The 22,638-nt window shown below is 40.0% G+C and overlaps 1 protein-coding gene across 1 annotated transcript in view; it reads left to right on the top strand.

The window, feature by feature from the left end:
- Positions 1–2,926: 2,926 nt before the first annotated feature.
- LOC106588220 (low density lipoprotein receptor-related protein 12) overlaps positions 2,927–22,638 on the top strand; it is a 39,661-nt gene continuing 19,949 nt past the window's right edge. The window contains exons 1-3 of the mRNA XM_014176997.2: positions 2,927–4,371; positions 14,187–14,243; positions 21,405–21,540. Of these exons, the coding sequence (XP_014032472.1) occupies positions 4,293–4,371; positions 14,187–14,243; positions 21,405–21,540 (272 nt within the window). The 5' untranslated portion in view covers positions 2,927–4,292. The remainder of the gene's footprint in view (positions 4,372–14,186; positions 14,244–21,404; positions 21,541–22,638) is intronic.

Genomic DNA, 22,638 nt, shown 5'->3' with positions numbered 1-22,638 from the left:
TTGTGCATAATCTAGGGGAACAACATCACACTGCTACATTCACCCCCACTGTTTAACACTAGATTATAGGCACAAAACAAAACACATTACCTCGAAGGTAACAAAGCAAAGAGAAAAAATAACATTTCACACCCACAGTACGACAGAGTAACCCAGTGTAGTCCCTTAATTCTAGACCCACAAATGGTTGATCAGGTGAAAAGCTATCCTGTGAAGGATTAGGAAAAATAAGGGGTAGCTAATCCCTTATTCCGTATTGTAACGGCTGTCTTGAGAGAGAGTGGACCAAAACGCAGCGGAGTTAGTGTTCATCTTATTTAATTCTTAAAGACGGAACACTCTACAATTACAAAACAAGAAACTGACAGCCAAACAGTCCTGTCAGGTGAAACAAAATGACAGAAACAATTACCCACAAAACCCCAACGGAAAAACATGCACTTTATGTGTGACTCCCAATCAACAACAACGAACTTCAGCTGTGCCTGATTGGGAGCCACACACGGCCCAAAACAAAGAAATACAAAAACATAGAAAAAGAACATAGAACGCCCGCCCAATGTAACACCCTGGCCTAACCAAAATAAAGAACAAAGAACCCCTCTCTATGGCCAGGGCGTTACACGTATATGAAAAATGCCATATACATTTTATGCCGGTGGACTACACACAAAGTTACATGAATTGTCAAATATAGACAAATCCACAAATCATTCTAAGACACGCTTAGATTACTACATATATATATATATATATATATATATATATATATATATAAAGGTAGGCAATATCCTACCGTCACTGAGAAACCAAGAACTGTTTCATTTCCTGTGTAGACATAGTTTGGATTAGCCTATTCACTGGCTTAATAAATCTACCTAGTCTAGTTCGAACACCCTCACCCAAAAACCTAGCAGGAATGTCACAGACAGCACTAACCGTGCTCAGAGGTCTAACCTCAGGATGGGGAGTACTACAGATCGCAATGCTACATGTGCAGAACTGAAAAAGCGTGTGAGAGCACGGAGGCCTAAAAACCTGACTCAGTTACACCAGCTCTGTCAGGAAGAATGGGCCAAAGTTCATCCAACGCATTGTGGGAAGCTTGTGGAAGGCTACCCAAAACATGTGACCCAAGTTAAACAATTTGTAACAGCGTTCGTCAGAAGAATGGGACCAAAGCGCAGCGTGGTAAGTGCTCATGATTTTATTTAACTATGAAAACACTCGAACAAAATGAAAAGCCGAACAGTTCCGTCAGGTACACTATGCAAAACAGAAAACAACTACCCACAAACACAGGTGAGAAAAAGGCTGCCTAAGTATGATTCCCAATCAGAGACAATGATAGACAGCTGCCTCTGATTGGAAACCATACTCGGCCAAAACAAAGAAATAGAATGCCCACCCCACACCCTGACCTAACCAAATAGAGAAAAAACACGGCTCTAAGGTCAGGGCGTGACACAATTTAAAGTCAATTCTACCAAATACTAATTGAGTGTATGTAAACTTCTGACCCACTGGGAATGTGATGAAAGAAATAAAAGCTGAAATAAGTAATTTTCTCTACTATTATTCCGACATTTCACATTCTTAAAATAAAGTGGTGATCCTAATTGACCTAAGACAGGGAATTTTTACTAGGATTAAATGTCAGGAATTGTGAAAAACTGAGTTTAAATGTATTTGGCGAAGGTGTATGTAAACTTCCGACTTCAACTGTATGTGACAAATAAGATTTGATTTAGATATTTCAAGTATTTTGCACTGTTTGATCCGATCCAAAGCGCAGTTTACTGGTTGAACAGACGGTTTACCTTTTCCATTGACGTTTGTAAGCTACTGCGGCCGAATACTGTAATGTCAAATTTCTCGAATAGACATTATTTCATATATAAACATAATACGTACACTATTATAACCATTGCAGAATAAATTCCTCACCTTTTCTGGCCATTTTTAATTAATATTCTTGTAGCAGCCATACAACAAATTACCATGCGTATCTATCATTGTGCTCTTTAGATATTATAATTTCAATGTTGTTTTTTTTAAGCGAATAAACAGTTTAAGTGGGTAGGCTACCACTGTAAGTAGGCCTAAGTAGGCCTACTGTAAGTCAGTTTTCTGAGTGGAAAATATTTCAGAATTTACAGGCAGTGCGGCATATTGTAACGACCCTGGGTTTATAAACGCGGATATCGACTCTTCCGCACGAGCATGCTTTTGCGGCGCTGGACTAGAAAGTCGAGGGTTCGAGACCTGCTCCCTCCCTGTTTCATTACAATATTTATGTTCGGAAAAAGTAAAAATAAAACACAAATATAAAACATCTGTTTACTGGTCCACAACAATGTGCAATTGTTTTTGTCTTTCAGATACAGCAAGTGTCACTTAAAAAAAATTAAAAAACATTCTGCCAACCCCTCCAAAGACATTTGACCAAGTTCGCCATGCATTGCGATTTCCTTAGATACAATCTTGGCCTAATTCCAATACTTCCAAGGTATACCGAGTGTTATGGTCAGCATGAAAGGCTCGTTCGCGAGCGCACTGTTTCACGACAGATCTGATTATAATGGGAAACATGCGTATGTATGGCGTGCACCAAGTTTACAAATCTCAATATTTGTGTACATGCGCAATCTTTTCAGAAATGACGCATGCAGATATTTTGTGTTACATTTACGCAATGGTTATAAATGACGCTCATGGGGAGTGAAAGGAGGGGTGGGGTTCTGTCCACGAGGTTGAGGTTGGGTCATTGGGAAGTGGGTTATTAGTGGGGAAACACCAGATGGGAAATGTGAGGATTATGGGGAGGTAGAGACTGTGAAGCATGTCCTGTTATATTGCAGGTGGCATGCTGAGCATAGGAAGACATTTTTCTGTGAGCTGGCTGAGTCGGGTGTAACCACATTTAAACTTGTAACAATTGTGGACTCAAAACGACAGGCAGAGAAAAATGGCAAGGAAGCTTTTGTCGTTTCCCTATTCTACCGGCCTGCACCTACGGGTGACGTTTTTTAGACATTTAAATGTGTAATTCGCACTCCGACCTGAGAAAGGCAGCAATACAGCGTCTAGTCTGCCGGAAACGCACAAGAAGAAGCAGAAGGGGATGATGATAATGATGATACTGATACCACCGATACCCCGGCTGTAACAACATTCGGCCGATTCATAGCTAGTTGTGGCTACGACGGGGTGTACTGTTACATACAGGTTAGGGCCCGGAGTTTTAGGGGGCTTATGCTTTATAACATTTTCAATGATGATGAAACTCTAAATAAACATTTTAGACACCACTAGAAGAAGACAGTGAAGTGACATTTCAAGGATACCTCATGAATATTTTTGTTCCGTTCTGCCATTGCTTTGGAAGCTAGCTTACGTTAGCAGGCTAGCTTGTAGCTAGCATTTGGGAGGTTGTGGAGGCGTAAAACGAGAAGAGGGATTGCAACGCTCTTTTGTTTTTTAGTTCACAGTTATCTTTCGGTTATATTGTATTTATTTTTCTAGTTTACATTCAGTGACATTTATGTGCGATTTCAATGTTGGTAATGAAACGTCATTGTGCTAACCCAGCTAGCTATCTTTGTTAAACGATAGCTAACGTTTGCGTTGATCACTAACGTTAGCTAGCTAACACAAAGGGGAGTTCTAGTAGCTAACGTTAGCTAGTTAACGTTGGAGTTGACTGTGTTGCTAGCAATGCCTTTGTATTTTCCTCTGTTCTGGAACAATGCATAACACAAAGGTTAATATCATACTAGGAGATGGGGTGTCACATATATCTACACATGTAATGTGACGATGGATTAATATTGGCTAGGAATAGATAGATAGCTTACATAAGAGTAATCGTTAGCTAGCAGTTTGATTAGCTAAAATTCAATGTCGCTATTTTGTTGTTATACTAGCTAACTAACTAACCAGCCAGTTACAACGCACTGTCGTGTTTAACGGTTTGATTGCAGTATTTTGTCAAGACGGCTATAGTATATTGTTTCTTCATTGTCATCTAGCTAGCAAGATAACTGTATAAGATCTGTATTGGCTGTATAATTGATTGTAAATCACTGTCAGTTGTCTGGCCAGAAAGGAATTGGCAAACGTTAGTTGAAATAACTTTAAATCCGTAGCAATCTCATTGGTTGCTTTTGTTTTTGTCACTGCCTAAATGTTTTTGGGACACCAAAGAGAGGTTGCTTAGTTAAATTTTTGGGAACATTGTAACAAGTAACAACATAGCAACAAATATAATTAGGCCTAGTTCATTAGCTATAATGGCCTACTACACTTTGAGCTCAAATGGGATTTCATCTTCTTCATGGATATCTCTACACATGGTCCTCATATTCACTGGTAAGTATTTAATAACTAAATATTTGTTACAACTCTCATACAATCTATACCACAGCAACTCAAACACACTGAAGCACACAACAGGATATGGTCATTTCCATCTAAAAGGACCCATGCACACCGAGTTAGTCCTGTGTAGCTCAGTTGGTAGAGCATGTCGCTAGATAAGCCAGGGTTGTGGGTTTCGATTCCCACAGTGGACCAGTATGAAAATGTATGCTCTAAGTTGCGTCTGCTAAATGACTGAAATGTAACTTGAAGTTTATAGGCGCATATAACATTTGGTGTCAAATGAAATCTAAGTGTATATTTTGGGAGATTCTCACAATGCTATATGTATTGCGATTCGATACTGGGATTTTCTTGTGATTTGATGTTCCAATCATATTGCTCACTACAGTGCATTCGGGAAAGTATTCAGACCCCTTGACTTTTTCCACAATTTGTTACTTTACAGCCATATTCTAAAATTGATTAAATATTTTTTCCCGTCACCAATCTTCACAGAATGACAAAGCAAAAACAGGTTTTTAGACATTTTCAGAAATGTATTAAAATTAATAACAGAAATTTTGTATTTGCATAAGTATTCAGACCCTTTGCTATGAGACTCGTAATTGAGCTCAGGTGCATCATGTTTCCATTGATCATCCTTGAGATGTTTATACAACTTGGAGTCCCCCTGTGGTAAATTAAATGTATTGGACATGATTTGGAAAGGCACACATCTCTCTATATACGGTCCCACAGTTGTCAGAGCAAAAACCAAGCCATGGGGTCGAAGGAATTGTCCGTAGAGCTCAGAGACAGAATTGTATCGATGCACAAATCTGGGGAAGGGTACCAAAACATGTCTGCAGCATTGAAGGTCCCCAAGAACACAGTGGCCTCCATCATTCTTGAATGGAAGAAGTTTGGAACCACCAAGACTCCCCCTAGAGCTGGCTGCCTGGCAAAACTGAGCAATCGGTGGAGAAGGGCCTTGGTCAGGGAGGTGACCAAGAACCAGATAGTCACTCTGACAGAGCTCCAGCATTCCTCTGTGGAGATGGGAGAACCTTCCAGAAGGTCAACCATCTCTGCAGCACTCCACCAATCAGGCCTTTATGGTAGAGTGGCCAGAGAGAAGCCACTCCTCAGTAAAAGGCACATGACAGCCCGCTTGGAGTTTGCCGAAAGGCACCTAAAGGACTCAGACCGTGAGAAACAAGATTCTCTGTTCTGATGAAACCAAGATTGAACTTTTTGACATGAATGCTAATCGTCACGTCTGGAAGAAACCTGGCACCATCCCTACGGTGAAGCATGGTGGAGGCAGCATCATGCTGTGGAGATGTCTTTCAGCGGCAGGGACTGGGAGACTAGTCAGGATCAAGGGAAAGATGAACGTAGCACAGTACAGAGAGATCCTTGATGAAAACCTGCTCCAGAGCGCTCAGGACCTCAGACTGGGGCAAAGGTTCACCTTCCAACAGGACAACAACCCTAAGAACACAGCCAAGACAACGCAGGTGTGGCTTCAGGACAAGTCTCTGAATGTCCTTGAGTGGCTCAACCAGAGCCTGGACTTGAACCTGATCGAACATCTCTGGAGAGACCTGAAAATAGCTGTGCAGCGATGCTCCCCATCCAACCTGACAGAGAATCTGCAGAGAAAAATGGGAGAAACTACCCAAATACAGGTGTGCCAAACTTGTAGCGTCATATCCAAGAAGACTCAAGGCTGTAATCGCTGCCAAAGGTGTTTCAACAAAGTACTGAGTAAAGGGTCTGAATACTTATGTAAATGTGATATTTCAGTTTTTTATTTTTAATAGATTTGCAAAAATATCTAAACCTGTTTTTGCTTTGTCATTATGGGGTTTTGTGTGGAGATTGATGGAAAAAATTACATTTAATACATTTTAGAATAAGGCTGTAACGTAACAAATGTGGAAAAGTCAAGGGGTCTGAATACTTTCCGAATGCACTGTATATGTCTGCTGCAGGGACATGAGAAAATTACATTTACATTTAAGTCATTTAGCAGACGCTCTTATCCAGAGCGACTTACAAAATGGTGCATTCACCTTATGATATCCAGTGGAACAACCACTTTACAATAGTGCATCTAAATCTTTTAAGGGGGGGTTAGAAGGATTACTTTATCCTATCCTAGGTATTCCTTAAAGAGGTGGGGTTTCAGGTGTCTCCGGAAGGTGGTGATTGACTCCGCTGTCCTGGCGTCGTGAGGGAGCTTGTTCCACCATTGGGGTGCCAGAATGAGTTTTGATCAGTCATGGAAATAAAAGTGCTGAAAACATGTTGGCTCACTATTTAAAAAGCTGTAGAACAAGTTATAGGATGAAAAATACCAGAGTTTTTGCACAGGTACAGCCAACTAGTGCTCGCTAACGCTGCCTGGCATTTTATTATTTTACAAATCGATACTTTGAGTCTTGGTATTGACATATTGTCCAAAATTATATTGCAGTTTGTAACTGCCGATTTCCCCCCCCCCCCCCCCCCATCACTTTCCAATTACCCACATATCTTTATGATATTTTCTTATTTCTCTCCCGCATGAGGGAGAATTATGAAAGTTCACAGAAGTAATAAGTATAGGTAGACATACCGCTTAGTGTTTTTACTGATAACAATTTTGTTTATGAATCGGTAACAGTGACTGAAAAATCTGGAACAAACTGACTGCAATTGAATTGGCCACAATGGGGAAATCCTAGTAATCCCAAACCACAGTTGCAGTAGAGTATGGTACAGTAGAGCACAAATGAGTAGGATACAGTATAATGTAATATACAGAACTGTACTCTTTACTGTACTCTACTGTACCAGGGGTCGCATTAACACAGAATTCTGAGAATTAAAAATTAAAGCTAAAAATAAAACACTAAATAAATATCTTGCTGTATTTTGTAAGCACAAATCTAAAATGTTATTGTAATATCTGCTCGGCTTCAGAAAAATGTTGTGCTTCAGTTGCACTTTTCCGCTCGGATGTCGTCAGACTAAGCAAATTCACGTATTCACAAACGGGCATTCTATCAGCAGACAGCGCTATGATGTGCTAATTTTCTCGGTGTACTTTTATCCGGTAAAATGCAAGATTAACTTCAAGCAAAACATTAGGAAATGTAGATGGTTACAATCATTCTATGATAAACATTAGAAATGTGATGTACATGCTTCGTTTTGCAAAAAAGACCTTGCTTTTTCATTGTAAGCTAATTTATTTGTGTAGCTGCTAGCCAAATAGCATTACACTTCTATTGTCAACTGATGAAAATGAAGCTATTTACTGCCAAATGTTTGGCATTAATTTATTTTGTGTGATGAAAAACCTTAGTTGCATGCTCATGATCGCTGTTGACTTTTAATATAAAACACAGATTTTTTTCATGGTCTGCTGTACTGAACTATACTCTGCTGTGCTGTACTCTAGTCTGCTGTACTCTACTGTGCTATACTGTGATGTCCAAACTTCTTGAACATAGTCATGTCTAAGATTGGTAGATATTAGGTCCATTCTGGACCAACCAAATTTGATCTTGTTTGGGGGCCGACTTCATTAGAATAATAGCTAGTGTGTAGAATAATACCCAAACATGGAGGATATTACATTTTTCTGCCTTATAAATAAATAATAGGGCCAATGTGTCACATTGGAATCAACGTTTTAAATGGGTTGGGGGGGGGGGAGTGTTTCATGCAGTTCCACATGTGTAGTTAGAGGAATAAAAGTGAATATATGCAAATTTGCCCATAACACCACCTATACAACAACATAGGCCTAGGACTATACATCCTTTAAAGAGGGTTCATACAGACATTGGCAAGTCAAATCCAAGGGATTTCAATGTTATACAATGGTATAATTCATATAATTGTACATATAGGGCCTAATATAGAACCCCCCCACCTCTCCCAGCATTCAAAAAGTAGCCATTACCAGAATAATGCATTTTTTAGGCCTTGCGAATGCATTGATAGACAGGTCGACGCAGGGACACATAATAAAGTCATGAATAGCAGTAGCATTAAGCTCACCATTGCTGTTTTTATGATGAGAAAGTTACCAAAAAACAGGTTCCTTTTTTAAATGGAAGGATGTGTATGGAAATCCAAGTTGAAGGCAACAGATATTTTTGTCCTCTTAATAACTGCATTTGGTTTTACCGCAACAATGTAGCGCAACACCCTTCAATTGAAGCTTGTGAAACAAAGAAAATGGTCACATCTCACAAAAAACTGATCAAAAATGAAATCACAGATAATTCTAAGGGAGTAGGAGAACTTAAAATTGGCTAAAATAATTACAAGGACTTTTCAAGAACTAAATTGAGGAAATGTCAGGTTTTCAAGATCGGCCTATTCAAGTAACGAATGAGACACCAAAATATTCTTGACATTTCTTGCAAATGCCTTTTTTTCCAGTACTTAGTGCCTGCGATGCAACAACAGCCCATCACAACAGCTGTTCGTCACTTGAGTGTCATTCTGAAAATTCCTTCCTGGATCAGATGTCACGGTGTAACTATTTTGCATAATTAAGAAAGAACCACGTTAATGAAAATATCGATTTAAGTTTTAAATATCAAGGTAAGGTGACTCGGTTAGAAGCATTCAATTTTGCAATCTCATACATCATTTGGAATTTGTGTGCCCATGCAAAAAAAAATCACCCTGTAACAACACAAGGAGACACAAAATGTTACATAGTTACACTGCATTTCTGAGATCTCTATACAAAAAAACTGTCCAACAGCTGTATCCAGGATTCTTACAGGGTTCAACTTCAATGTCAAATTTAACTGCTTAAAATGTATGACAACAATTTACACTGTCATAAATGCAAGGACAGAAAAGTAATATTTTATGTCACACGATTTTGGACAATCCGTCAAGACAACCATGATAAAGGGTTAAACAGGTTTTAAATCAACTCTTGAATTTTATTGAATATAGCTATGTAATTACATGGGGGAAAAAATGGCACATTGTCATTGACTTGTCAACAGCTGCAACAAGTTGTCCAGTGTAGGAAATCCTCACTGGTACCCTGGTTTATAGAAAGGCCCTCATAATTATGCATTTCTGTATAGTACAGATCAAGGACCCATGATGTCATTATTTTACCGTAAGTATGTTACCAGGTGTTGATCCACTTCACTTTACTGAAGTTCAATAGCCAAAAATGTCCTGAACAAAATATAAACGCAACATGAAACAATTTCAAAGATTTTACTGAGTAACCGTTCATATAAAGAAATCATTCAATTGAAATCAATTAATTAGGCCTTAATCTATGTATTTCACATAACTGGGAATACAAATATGCATCTTTTGGTCACAGATGTATATAAAAAAAAAAAGTAGGGTCATGATGTTAAAAAAAATATATATATATGGTGTGACCACCATTTGCCTAATGCAGCGCGACACATCTCCTTCGCATAGAGTTGATCAGGCTGTTGATTGTGGCCTGTGGAATGTTGTCCCACTCCTCTTGAATGGCTCTGTGAAGTTGCTGGATATTGTCGGGAACTGGAACACAACTGTTGTACACGTCAATCCAGAGCATCCCAAACATGCTCAGTGGGTGACGTCTGCAGAGTATGCAGGCCATAATAGAACTGGGAAATGTTCAGCTTCCAGAAATAGTATACAACATGGGGCTGTACATTATCGTACTGAAACAAGAGTTGATGGCAGTGGATAAATGGCACGACAATGGGCCTAAGGATCTCGTGTTCGTTGTCCGTAGCTTATGCTTGCCTGCCCATACCATAACCAAACAGCCACCACGGGGCTCTCTGTTCACAACGTTGGCATCAGCAAACCGCTCACCCACACAACGCCATACACGTGGTCTGCAGTTGTGAGGCCGGTTGGACGTACTGCCAAATTCTCTAAAATGACGTTGGATGCGGCTTACGGTAAATAAATTAACATTACATTCTCTGGCAACAGCTCTGGTGGACTTTCCTGTAGTCAACTTGCCAATTGCACGCTTCCTCAACTTGAGACATCTGTTGCATAATGTTGTGTGACATTAAAAAAAACACTGCATCGTTTGGAAAGGTCCCTAAGCAAGCATTTCACGGTAAAGTCTGCACACATTGTATTTGGCGCATGTGACATAACATTTGATTTGATTGTCATAGGATGGGTTACCTTTAAATATTGATCAGCAGTACCAGGTCTCTATGGGGTTTGTCAGCTTTCTAATTCTCTTATTTCAGCCCATGTGAAAGGCAGCTATTTAAATCCACATTTGTTAACTGGGTCGTTCCATGTCATTTCAGCAAGCCATAACACGTATCATCTCAGATTGTTCTGGAATAATTTCTGTATTTAGAAACATAAGATAAGCATTCCAGAAACATTATTTTTTAGAAATATAATTTGATCTCTGCGAAATTAAGCTGATTGATGGCACCCAAATTGGCCATTTTAATTTATAAGATTGATATAATATTCAATAATTATACTAGCAAACATCCAATTTGGACCAAACTTTTTTTCTAACAATGAGTTAGACATGAGGAATCCAAAGAAGGGTTCAAAAGCCATCCACGGACCCCCGAGATCCCACACCAGCAACAAGTGTATATGGTATCAGTTCTCTATAGTTGAAAAGTAGTATGAAGCTATGGCTCGGAATATTGCTTCTTCATCCTATGAAATGTAATTCTTTTTCCCCCCTGTTCAGAAAAATTAGTAATTGTAGTTGTTGGGTTTCTGCCCCATTTTAAAGAATCTCCCCCATTGTTAAAGGGATAGTTCACCCAAATTACATAGCATGTGCTGCTGTCATACCTGGTCAATGGACTGTTTACAGGGTAAGAAAACCAATATGTAATTTGGGTGAATTATCACTTTTGACAAAAGGGGGGTGGGTTCTTTAAAGAATCACCTAATAGGAGGAACAGCACCATTATAGTGGTCAGAACCTGGTAATCACAGGATGTAGGATGGGACATAAACCCAACATCTTAACTTACTAATTTCTCTGAACTGGGGGGAAAACAACATCACCAAATTTACTGAGAACACATTACATAGGATGAAGAAAGAATACTCAGAGCTGCAGCTCCATACTACTTGTCAAATACTGTATACTCGTTGTTGGGGTGGGGATTGGTGTGGAGGGTCCGTGGGTGGCTTTTGACCATTCAAATCAGATGTTAGGTACTCTTATAGATGAATCCTATAAAATGGCCAAATTGGGTGCAATCAATTAGCTTAATTTCTCGGAGCCAAAATTATATTTCAACAAAATGATGTTGCAGGAACTCTAATCTTAACGGTTTCTAACAACAGAAGCGATTTCATAACAATCTGAGATGGTGGGTGTCAACCCTCTTTCTTGTGCTTTTTGAGGTGGAACGACTAAATGAATGCAAAATGCCTACTGAGGTGTTTTTTCCCCACTACCATCCATAATGGGCATGTAGGCCTAGCAGCTAGCCTTAGTTGATTGAGGCATGAGCGATGACGTTTTCAGAATAGCATGTCATAGGTTAACCTCTCTAGGGTAGGTGGGACGAAATCGTCCCGCACTATTCAACAGCCAGTGACGCATCAGAGCGCCAAATTTAAAACCACAAAATGTCATAATTCAAAGTTCTCAAACATAGGACTATTTTACACCATTTGAAAGATAAGACTCTCGTTAATCTAACCACATTGTCCGATTTCAAAAAGGCTTTACAGCGAAAGCAAAACATTAGATTATGTTAGGAGAGTACATAGCCAGAAATAACCACACAGCCATTTTTCAAGCAATCATATATATACGTCACAAAAACCAAAAACACAGCTAAATGCAGCACTAACCTTTTGATGATCTTCATCAGATGACACTCCTAGGACATTATGTTATACAATACATGCATGTTTTGTTCAATCAAGTTCATATTTATATCAAAAACCAGCTTTTTACATTAGCATGTGATGTTCAGAACTAGCAACTAGCATACACACTGCAAACTTCCGGTGAATTTACTTTATTACTCAGCATAAAACGTTCACAAAATACATAACAATTATTTTAAGAATTATATATACAGAACTCCTTTATGCAATCGCGGTGTCAGATTTTAAAATAACTTTTCGGCGAAAGCACATTTTGCAATATTCTCAGTAGATAGCCCAGCCATCACGGCTAGCTAATTTGATACCCACCAACTTTGGCCCTCACCAAACTCAGATTTACTATAAGAAAAATGGGATTACCTTTGCTGTTCTTCGTCAGAATGCACTCCCAGGACTTCTACTTCAACAACAAATGTTGTTTTGGTTCGAAATAATCCATAGTTATATTCAAATAGCTCCATTTTGTTCGTGCGTTCAGGTCACAATCCGAAGGGTGACGCGCGAGCGCATTTCGTGACAAAATATTTCAAAACAGTCCATTACCGTACTTCGAAGCATGTCAAACACTGTTTAAAATCTATTTTATGCAATTTTTCTCGTAAAATAGCGATAATATTCCAACCGGGCGATGTTGTATTCATTCAAAGACTGAAAGAACAAAATGGAGAATTCACATGAATGCGCATCTCCAGTGTCACTGTCCCCAGGCAGGCCAGTAACAAACTCTGCTGCTGTTCTTTGCCCAGAGACTGCAGACATCTCATTACACTTTCTGGCGCCTTCTGAGAGCCAATGGAAGCCTTAGAAAATGTCACGTTACAGCAGAGATGCTGTATTTTCGATAGAGAGGCTACAGAAGGACAATCAATTGTCAGACAGGGCACTTCTTGTATGGAATCTTCTCAGGTTTTTTGCCTGCCATATGAGTTCTGTTATACTCACAGACACCATTCAAACAGTTTTAGAAACTTTAGTGTTTTCTATCCAAATCTACTAATTATATGCATATTCTCGTTTCTGGGCAAGAGTAGTAACCAGTTTAAATCGGGTACGTTTTTTTATCCGGCCATGCAAATACTGCCCCCTAGCCCCAACAGGTTAATACTGCTAAGTAGTTTGTCTAGTCAAATGATTCAGTCCTTCAAAAGCCTTGTCTTATTTGCCTTTAGTCAGTTCCTAGGCTACCCCAGGGAAGGAGCAGTGGTTCTGTAGTCAAACTAGTCGTTTAACAACATTGTTTCCTTTGTTGGGACATGTCGGAGGGTTTGTCTGAAGATTATTGATGCTCTGTTCTAATGCTCACTCACAGCACCACACACCCGACATTGCCTAAATGCCCTCAGCTCACAGCTTGGCTAATAACAAGGCATAAGCCTAGGGCCAGGCAGCCAAGTACTTCAAGTCTTCCATTAGCCTAGCCTGTTCAGTCGTATATATTTCAATTGGCATGTAGAATCCATTCTTTCAGTCATATATTTTTTCTTCATTTTCTATGATACTCATAACCTGCAAGAATGTTAAGCCTAGTTAGTTTTCCACTTTCCAATATTTTCCACTCAGTTGTTGACCAATGTTTACGTGTGACACTTTAAGCAAGTGTAATCGTCCTCTCTAACTGTCAGTTGTTCCCATACACATTAGCCTACACACTGTCTCAAAGCTTCTCAAATTCTCCTGCTGCAAGACTACAGATGTAATTTCAGTTGCCTGTTAATCGACGTGTTGTTTGTAGCCTATGTCTAAAGGCAGTCTTGGGTTTCATTTATTCAATAGGTCAACATCTGCATTTGCCCTAGAACCAGTGGACTTGCCTCAGAAGGGCCAGAGTTATGAATTATCCCCGTTTACACAAAAGATGAGTCCAAAGCTCCATCTCGTGATCACACAGTCATTCATTAGAAAATAACCTTTTTTTTTGTTTGTTTTATCTTTTCTAGGAAATGCAGTTTGCTCCCAGCACAACGAGAACGTTTACGTATCGGGGTTTTCTAATGGTAAGTTGATTTAGCCTAGATCACATGATTTATGATTATCTCTGAGCTTGTAGGCAGTAGGCATTAACTTACAACTCAGCCTTTGTTTTTGTCTGCAAAGAACCAAACACTACAATTGTTGCCCACAGCAGACTTTCAGAATAGCCTTTTTGCATGAACAGAACAGAACAACCAGAGTTTGACTGCAGATTGAAGGAAAAGCTGCCAACAAGTCAAGTGCTCAGCATATGTGGGAATTCCTTCAAGACTTGGAAAAGCATTCCTCGTGAAGCTGGTTGAGAGAATGCCAAGAGTGTGCAAAGCGCTCAAGGCAAAGGGTGGCTACTTTGAAGAATCTAAAATATATTTTGATTTAACACTTTTTTTGGTTACTTTATGATTCTATATGTGTTATTTCATAGTTTTGATGTGTTCACTATTATTATATTATGTAGAAAATAGTAAAAATAAAGAAAAACCCTTGAGTAGGTGTGTCCAAACTTTTGACTTGTACTGTATAGGCCCTCAGGAGCAAACTGTTTTTTCACTCTCTATAAATAAGAACATTGTGGCCTACTTTCCTGATTCCATAGTGACATTTTGGTCTTGACAAACTCACAACGGGTGATGGTAGTCCACAGTATGGCTAATCTATATTCTATTGGCTACATGACTTGCAGGCTATTTGATGCAGACATAAGAATAACATTTCCATTGTACAAAATGACATTCACTTACTAGCTCGAGGAAGTTTTGCCCTGGCTTGGAAACATCTCTTGCAATAATTTTTTGAAATTATGATAAAACTTAAAAGTTAGGACTTTTTTTTCGTAGCCCAACAAAATTATATTACCCAACAAAAAATGTAACAGTGATCATAAATTGTATTTCCATAGCTGCACGCATCAATATCTATTTGGAATAGGGAAATTATTTTGATGGTGAAAAGATTTTTTTGCCCTGTCAGAAGCTCTCTGGCAGTTGAAGCATCTAGCCTAATGAAAAACGAGGTTAATACATTTTTTGAATAAATCATTTATTTTAGCTTATACAGTGCCTTTCAAAAGTATTCACACCCCTTTATTTTTTCAACATTATGTTGTTACAGCCTGAATTTAAAATGAATTAAATTAAATTGAGATTTTGTGTCACACAATACCCTGTAACATCAAAGTCGAATTTTGTTTCTAGAAATTACAAAAAAAAATTACAACTGAAATGTTTTGAGTCCAAGTATTCAACCTCTTTTGTTATGGCAAGCTTAAGTTCAGGATTATAACTATGCTTAACAAATCACAGAAGTTGCAAACTCATTCTGTGTTCAATAATATGTGGTTAATATGATTTTTGAATTACTATCCATCACACTACCCCACACATACAATTATCTATAAGGTCCCTCAATCGAGTAGTGAATTTCAAGCACAGGTTCAACCACAAAGACCAGGGAGGTTTTTCAATACCTCGCAAAGAAGGACACCGATTGGTAGATGTGTAACAACAAAAAAAGCAAACACTGATTATCCTTTTGTGCATGGTGAAGTTATGAAATAGGCTTTGGATGACATATCAATACATCCAGTCACTACAAAGAAGCATGCGTCCTTCTTAACTCAGTTGCCGGAGTGGAAGGAAACTGCTCAGGGATTTCACCATGAGGCCAATGGTGATTTCAACACTTACAGAGTTCGGGCTCCCGAGTGGCGCAGCGGTCTAAGGCAGTGCCGCCATTGTAAATAAGAATTTGTTCTTAACTGACTTGACTAGTTAAATAAAGGTTTAATTTAAATAAAATCTCATTTAAAAAAAATGGTTGTGATATGAGAGAACTGAGGATGGATCAACAACATTGTTGTTACGACGCATACCAACCTAAATGACAGTGTGAAAAGGAAGCCTGTACAGAATACAAAATATTCCAAAACCTGCATCATGTTTGCAAAAAGGCACTAAGTAATACTGCAAAGAAATTAACTTTCTGTCCTTAAAGATTTGGGGCAAATCCAACACAACACATCACTGAGTACCACTTCATAATTTCAAGCATAGTGGTGGCTGCATCATGTTATGGGTATGCTTGTCATCGGCAAGGACTAGGGAGTCCTTGAAAGACACGGAATACAGCAAAGCACAGGCATAATCCTCGAGGAATACCTGGTTGTCTTTCCAACAGACACTGGGAGATGAATGCACCTTTCAGCAGTACAATAACCTAAAACACATGGCCAAATATACACTGAACATCTGCATCCCCTTTTTGCTCTCAGAACAGCCTCATTTCGCCGAAGCATGGACTCTACAAGGTGTCGAAAGCGGTCCACAGGGATGGTGGCCCATGTTGACTCCAATGCTTCCCAAAGTTGTGTCAAGTTGGCTCGATCTCCTTTGGGTGGTGGACCATTCTTGATACACATGGAAAACTGCTGAGTGTGAAAAATCCAGCAATGTTGCAGTTCTTGACACACTCAAACCGGTGCGCCTGGCACCTACTACCGTACCCTGTTCAAAGGCTCTCTGCTTCCATACGGCAAGCGGTACCGGTGCATCAAGTTGACACAACAGTAGCTAAGATGGGAAGAAGTCTGTCCATAATAAAGCGTTGCTCTACCTTGTTAACAGCACTATCAACAAGGCAGGTCCTACAGGCCCTGGTTTTGTTGCATCTGAACTACTGTTCAGTAGTGTGGTCAGGTGCCACAAAGAGGGACTTGGGAAAGTTACAGTTGGCTGAGAACAGGGCAGCACGGCTGGCCCTTAAAAGTACACGGAGAGCTAACAATAATGACATGCATGTCAATCTTCGTAAGAGGTACAGAGCTGTCTGTTTAAAATACTAGCTCACAGCTCGGACACCCATGCATACCCCACAAGACATGCCACCAGAGGTCTCTTCACGGTCCCCAAGTCCAGAACAGACTATGGGAGGTGCACACTACTACATAGAGCCATGACTACATGGAACTCTATTCCACATCAGGTAACTGATGAAAGCAGTAGAATCAGATTTAAAAAGCAGGTAAAAATACACCTTATGGAACAGCGGGGACTGTGAAGTAACACACACATGATAACATACGCACTATACACACACATGGATTTTGTGTTGTGGAGTATGCGCCTGAGGGCACACACTTAGTGTGTTGTGAATTCTGTAATGTTTTTAAATGTGTATAACTGCCTTAATTCTGCCGGACCCCAAAAAGAGTAGCTCTGCCTTTACATGAGCTAATGGGGATCCATAGTAAATACAAATACAAATCACTCGGAGTTCCAATGTGGCAATTGTTTGCTTGCCGAGGATTATAGGATTGAAGTGGCTTCCTTGATCAAGGAATTTGCCAGCCTACGTAAGAAACTGGGGGAAACGCAGATTGGAATGTTTACCTTTTCTACGCCGGTAGCTGGACGGTGTTCGCACTTGTTGGATGCATCTCTGCCTTGCCGTTTGTTGTTGTCCGACTGGCCGGTGTTGCCCAGAGTTCGCTCTCCAGGGGAGCCATCTTCTTCCTCTCCTCCCCTATCTGATAGTGGAGTCGAAGGAGCACAGCAAGAGGAGCATGCAAATCCAATGATGGTCGCATGTTACGAGCCATGGAAGCTGAAGACAGCGGCCTGCCGCAAAGCAGGCTACACTCCCTACGACAGGCCCGGTCAGATACAAACAACTAATAGTTTCGCCGCCCTGGAGCCTGATCTTCCTGCACCTTCATTACTGGTGGTACCTGTGTCTCTCGGCCGCCGTGCCTACTCATTCCCCAACGATTTCAATGTCGGCGTCGGCAACCTTCCGTCCCTGCTCTGGATCGAGCGGGCCTGCACCAGGCACCGGGAGCAACTGACTCAAGTTATCCTGCGTCTCGCCCATCCTTAAAGGATTCGCCGAATCCTGTGAAGCGTTGGAGTGGGCGAATTTCCTCGTCCTTCTCGCCAGCTGTGATTTTGGCAGCTCCATGATAAGAAATGTGACTGTTTTTGCACCAGAAACAATGTCTTCTCCCGAAGATCGAGTAAATGACATTACTAAGCTGCTCCCGAATGTACTACGTCAGGACATGGACATCGATTCTATCGTAGTCCTTGTGGGTTTTAATGACATTATGAAGTCAGCTCTGAACAGTTGAAACTGGATTTTAAAGAGCTGACTGATTCTCTGCTAGACAATAATAAAATACCCATCATATCTGGCCCTGTGCCCTCTTTGAATCGTGTCATTGAATGCTTTAGCCGGATTCTTTCTCTTCACAACTGGCTATGTGATTATTGCAGCTCAATGGGTGTAACTTTTGTTGACAATTTCAATACCTTTTTGGTAAACAAAACACGTTTTATAAGGAGGATGGATAATAGATCATACCTTTTGATACAGTGGTAGCAATACATTTTACATTTTAGTAATTTAGCAGATGCTCTTATCCAGAGCCACTTACAGGAGTGAGTTCATGCATTTTCTCGTACTGGTCCCCCGTGGGAATCAAACGCCAAGCTCTACCAACTGAGCCACATGGTTATAGCATCAACAGAAAAGACAGAAATCCCAATAGTGGTGGTGTTGCTGTTTATATTCAGAACTACATTCCTGTAAAGCTCAGAGGATCTCATGTTAAATTATGTTGGAAGTAATATGGCTACAGGTTCATCTGCCTCACCTGAAGCCCATTCTTGTGGGAAGCTGCCATAGACCACCAAGTGCTAACAGTCAGTATCTGGATAACGTGTGAAGTGCTTGATAAATGTATGTAATATCAACAGAGAGGTATGTTTTCTGTGTGATTTGTAATAATGACTGGCTTTCATCAAGCTGCCCACTCAAGAAAAGCTTCAAACTGTAACTAGTGCCTGCAACCTGGTTCAGGTTGTCAGTCAACCTACCAGGGTATTAACAAACAGCATAGGAATGAAATCATCAACGTGTATTAATCACATCTTTACTAATGCTACAGACATTTGCTTGACAGCTGTATCCAAATCCTTTGGATGTAGTGATCACAATGTAGTAATAATATCTAGGAAAACCAAAGTCACACGAGGTCATACAATAAGTTTTGTAGTGATTCCTATGTTGATATAAACAATATTTGTATGCCTGTGGTGTGTAATGAGGAGCTACCACACGCTGCACTTGACACATTTTTGAAATTGCTTATTCCAGTTACTAATAAGCATGCACCCATTTAAGAAAATGACTGTAAAAACTGTTAAATCCTGGTGGATTGATGAAGAATATAAAAATTGTATGGTTGAGAGAGCTGAGGCAAATAAGTCTGCCTGCACAACTGATTGGCAATGTACTGCAAATTGAGAAATCGTGACTAAACTAAATAAGAAGAAGAAATTATACTATGAAACAAAGATGAATAATAGTAAAAAACTCTTGGCTTTGTACAATTTGGCTCAGAACAGGGCAGCACATCTAGGCCTTGAATCTACACAGAGAGCTAAAATTAATAATATGCATGTCAATCTCTCCTGGCTCAAAGTGGAGGAGAAATTGACATCACTACTTGTTTTTGTAAGAAGTGTTGACATGCTGAATGCATCGAGCTGTCTGTTTAAACTACTAGCACACAGCTCAGACACCCAATTCCACATCAGGTAACAGATGCAAGCATTAGAATCAGATTTATTTATTTTTTACGATAAAAATACACCTTATGGAACAGCGTGGACTGTGAAGAGAACATCTGTAATTTTAGTCCCATTCAAATCTGCCATGTCAGTCATTTTTACTTGGCAGGAAGGTTATTATCCCAGCCCTAAAAACCTACAGTTTTTCAGCAAACTCCCAGATCTTCAGATAATAATTATCCTGTGCGAATCGTCACGCCTCTGTTTTGAGGGATATTACAAAGTTGAACAGGTGCTGCACCCAGTTTGGGTAAGAACATCTGGACAATTTGATACATAAAACAAAGTACTATGCATATAGCCTTCAGATTAACTGTTTTGTCATATATCAACTTTCCTAGTGCGATACTTCTCTTTTAAAAGATGAAGTGGACGATATTGTGCCAATGAATTGCAAAATTGCCGTACACGTCAGGTAATTAAATGTTTGGATAGGTTACAGTTCATGGTTCTTGATGATATACATTATTGTATGTAGGCTAATATTAGGCTATCCTTAGATATTTGAAATATCTTCACGCCAGGAAGAGCCCACTTTGAATGAGGAAAAAAAAGAATTGCAGCGGCAGTTTTGTAAAACCAATTCCGTCCGAATCGTCCACTGAAAAAATGGACATGCTGGGGTAATAATTACATAACTGACATTCTATAGTAGTATTAGTCCCATGCGAATAGGGCTTAAATCATGGAAAGGAAAGAGCAGGTGTTCCTAATGTTTTGTACATTCAGTGTAGAAAATCTATGGCAAGACTTGAAAATGGCTGTCTAGCAATTATCAACAACCAACTTGACTTGCAGAACAAAAAAATTAAATAATGGGCAAATATTGTACAATCCAGGTGTGAAAATATCTTAGGTGTTTCTAACATTACTTATCTACTAATCAAGATATATTTGTTTTTTCTGTGTTTTCTGTAGATTGTTGACCGAAAATGAAATACATTTTATACCCACTTTTTAACACAACAAAATTTGGAGGAAGTCAAGGGGTGTGAATACTTTCTGAAGGTCCTCAGATTTTATTATATTTTGCCATAGTCTTTTCCGACCATCCAACAAAGGGTGATAGAAAATCAGTAGCTTACAACAACCTAGCATGATGGACAATGTTTATTGACAGGTGGAATCATGCCCAATTAGGTTGCAAGGTAAAAATGGTAGGCGGGATCTGGTCAGCCCAGTATTGTCCAATGAGGTTGCATGGTGGATCCAAGCACATCTGTTTAATTTACTCTCTTTGTGCACAGTGCAGGGTTCGAGAACAGTGACGTGATACACATACAGTTGAAGTCGGAAGTTTACATACACCTTAGCCAAATAGGTTTTTCACAATTCCTTAATCCAAGTAAAAATTCCCTGTCTTAGGTCAGTTAGGATCATCACTTTATTTTAAGAATGTGAAATGTCAGAATAATAGTAGAGAGAGTGATTTATTTCAGCTTTTATTTCATTCATCACATTCCCAGTGGGTCAGAAGTTTACATACACTCAATTAGTATTTGGTAGCATTGCCTTTACATTGTTTAACTTGGGTCAAATGTGTGTGTGTGTGTCCAGCATGTGGAGATGTGGCAGAGCAGATCAGGGCGTCCAGTGGAGTGATCACCAGCCCTGGCTGGCCCTTCCAGTACCCCTCCAGGATCAACTGCAGCTGGAACATCAGGGCTAACCCTGGGGAAATCATCACCATCAGGTACAGCTCTGCACCATCTCCTCTCCACAATGTATACCACTTTGAAACATCTCTTCCTCTCCTCCATTCCTCATCTCCTCCCTCAGTATCTCCCTCCCTCAGTCTGTACCCTCCTCAGCCTAGCTGGATGCATGCATTGCCCATGCGATAAGAGGGCCTGATTAATGCAGGGGCTGATTCCTCCTGGCCCAAGCCTGTAGGGGGCACTTGAGGTGGGAAAAATGCAGAGTTTCTTTTTTTTTTTTTTACTGCAACTGTCAACTACAGAAGCCTGCACTCAATAAGTGTTAATCAGCAGATGGGGAAGAGAGGAGGTAGGGGGCCCTATATGGGGGTTGGGTAACTGGGGGCCCTAAGCAAGGCAAAACACTTTAGTCAACCCACTCAACCCGCCCCTACCATCCATTCTATTAGCCAACGTGCAGTCACTGGATAATAAACTGGATGAGGTCATTTCGAGACTGTACTACCAACGGGACATTAAAAACGGTAGTATCTTATGTTTCACCGAGTCCTGGCTAATCGACGACACAGATAATATACAGTTGCCTGGGTTTTCCGTGCATCGGCAGGACAGAACAGCTACGTCCGGTAAGACAAGGGGGGGGGGGGGGTGTCTTTGTCAATAACAGCTGGTGCGCAATGTCTAATATTAATGTAATCTTGAGGTATTGCTCACCTGAGGTAGAGTACCTTATGATCAGCTGTAGACCACACTATCTACCAAGAGAGTTTTCATCTATATTTTTCGTAGCCGTTTATTTACCACACAACAAATGACGCTGGCACTAAGACCACACTCAACGAGCTGTATAAGGCCATAAGCAAAAAAGAAAATCCTCATCCAGAAGCGGCCCACCTAGAGGCCAGGGACATTTATGCAGGCAAACTTAACTTAAATCAGTTTTACCACATTTCTACCAGCATGTCACATGTGCAACCAGAGGGGGAAAAAACTCTAGACCACCTTTACTTCACACACAGAGATGCGTAGAAAGCTGTCCCTCGCCCTCCATTTGGAAAATCTGACCATAATTCTATCCTCCTGCTTACAAGCAAAAATTAAAGCAGGAAGTACCAGTGACTCGCTTAATACGG

The sequence above is a fragment of the Salmo salar genome, chromosome ssa27 (assembly GCF_905237065.1).
Source record: "Salmo salar chromosome ssa27, Ssal_v3.1, whole genome shotgun sequence".
In the NCBI taxonomy this organism is placed as follows: domain Eukaryota; kingdom Metazoa; phylum Chordata; class Actinopteri; order Salmoniformes; family Salmonidae; genus Salmo; species Salmo salar.
This window is presented reverse-complemented; position numbering and strand designations above follow the sequence as displayed.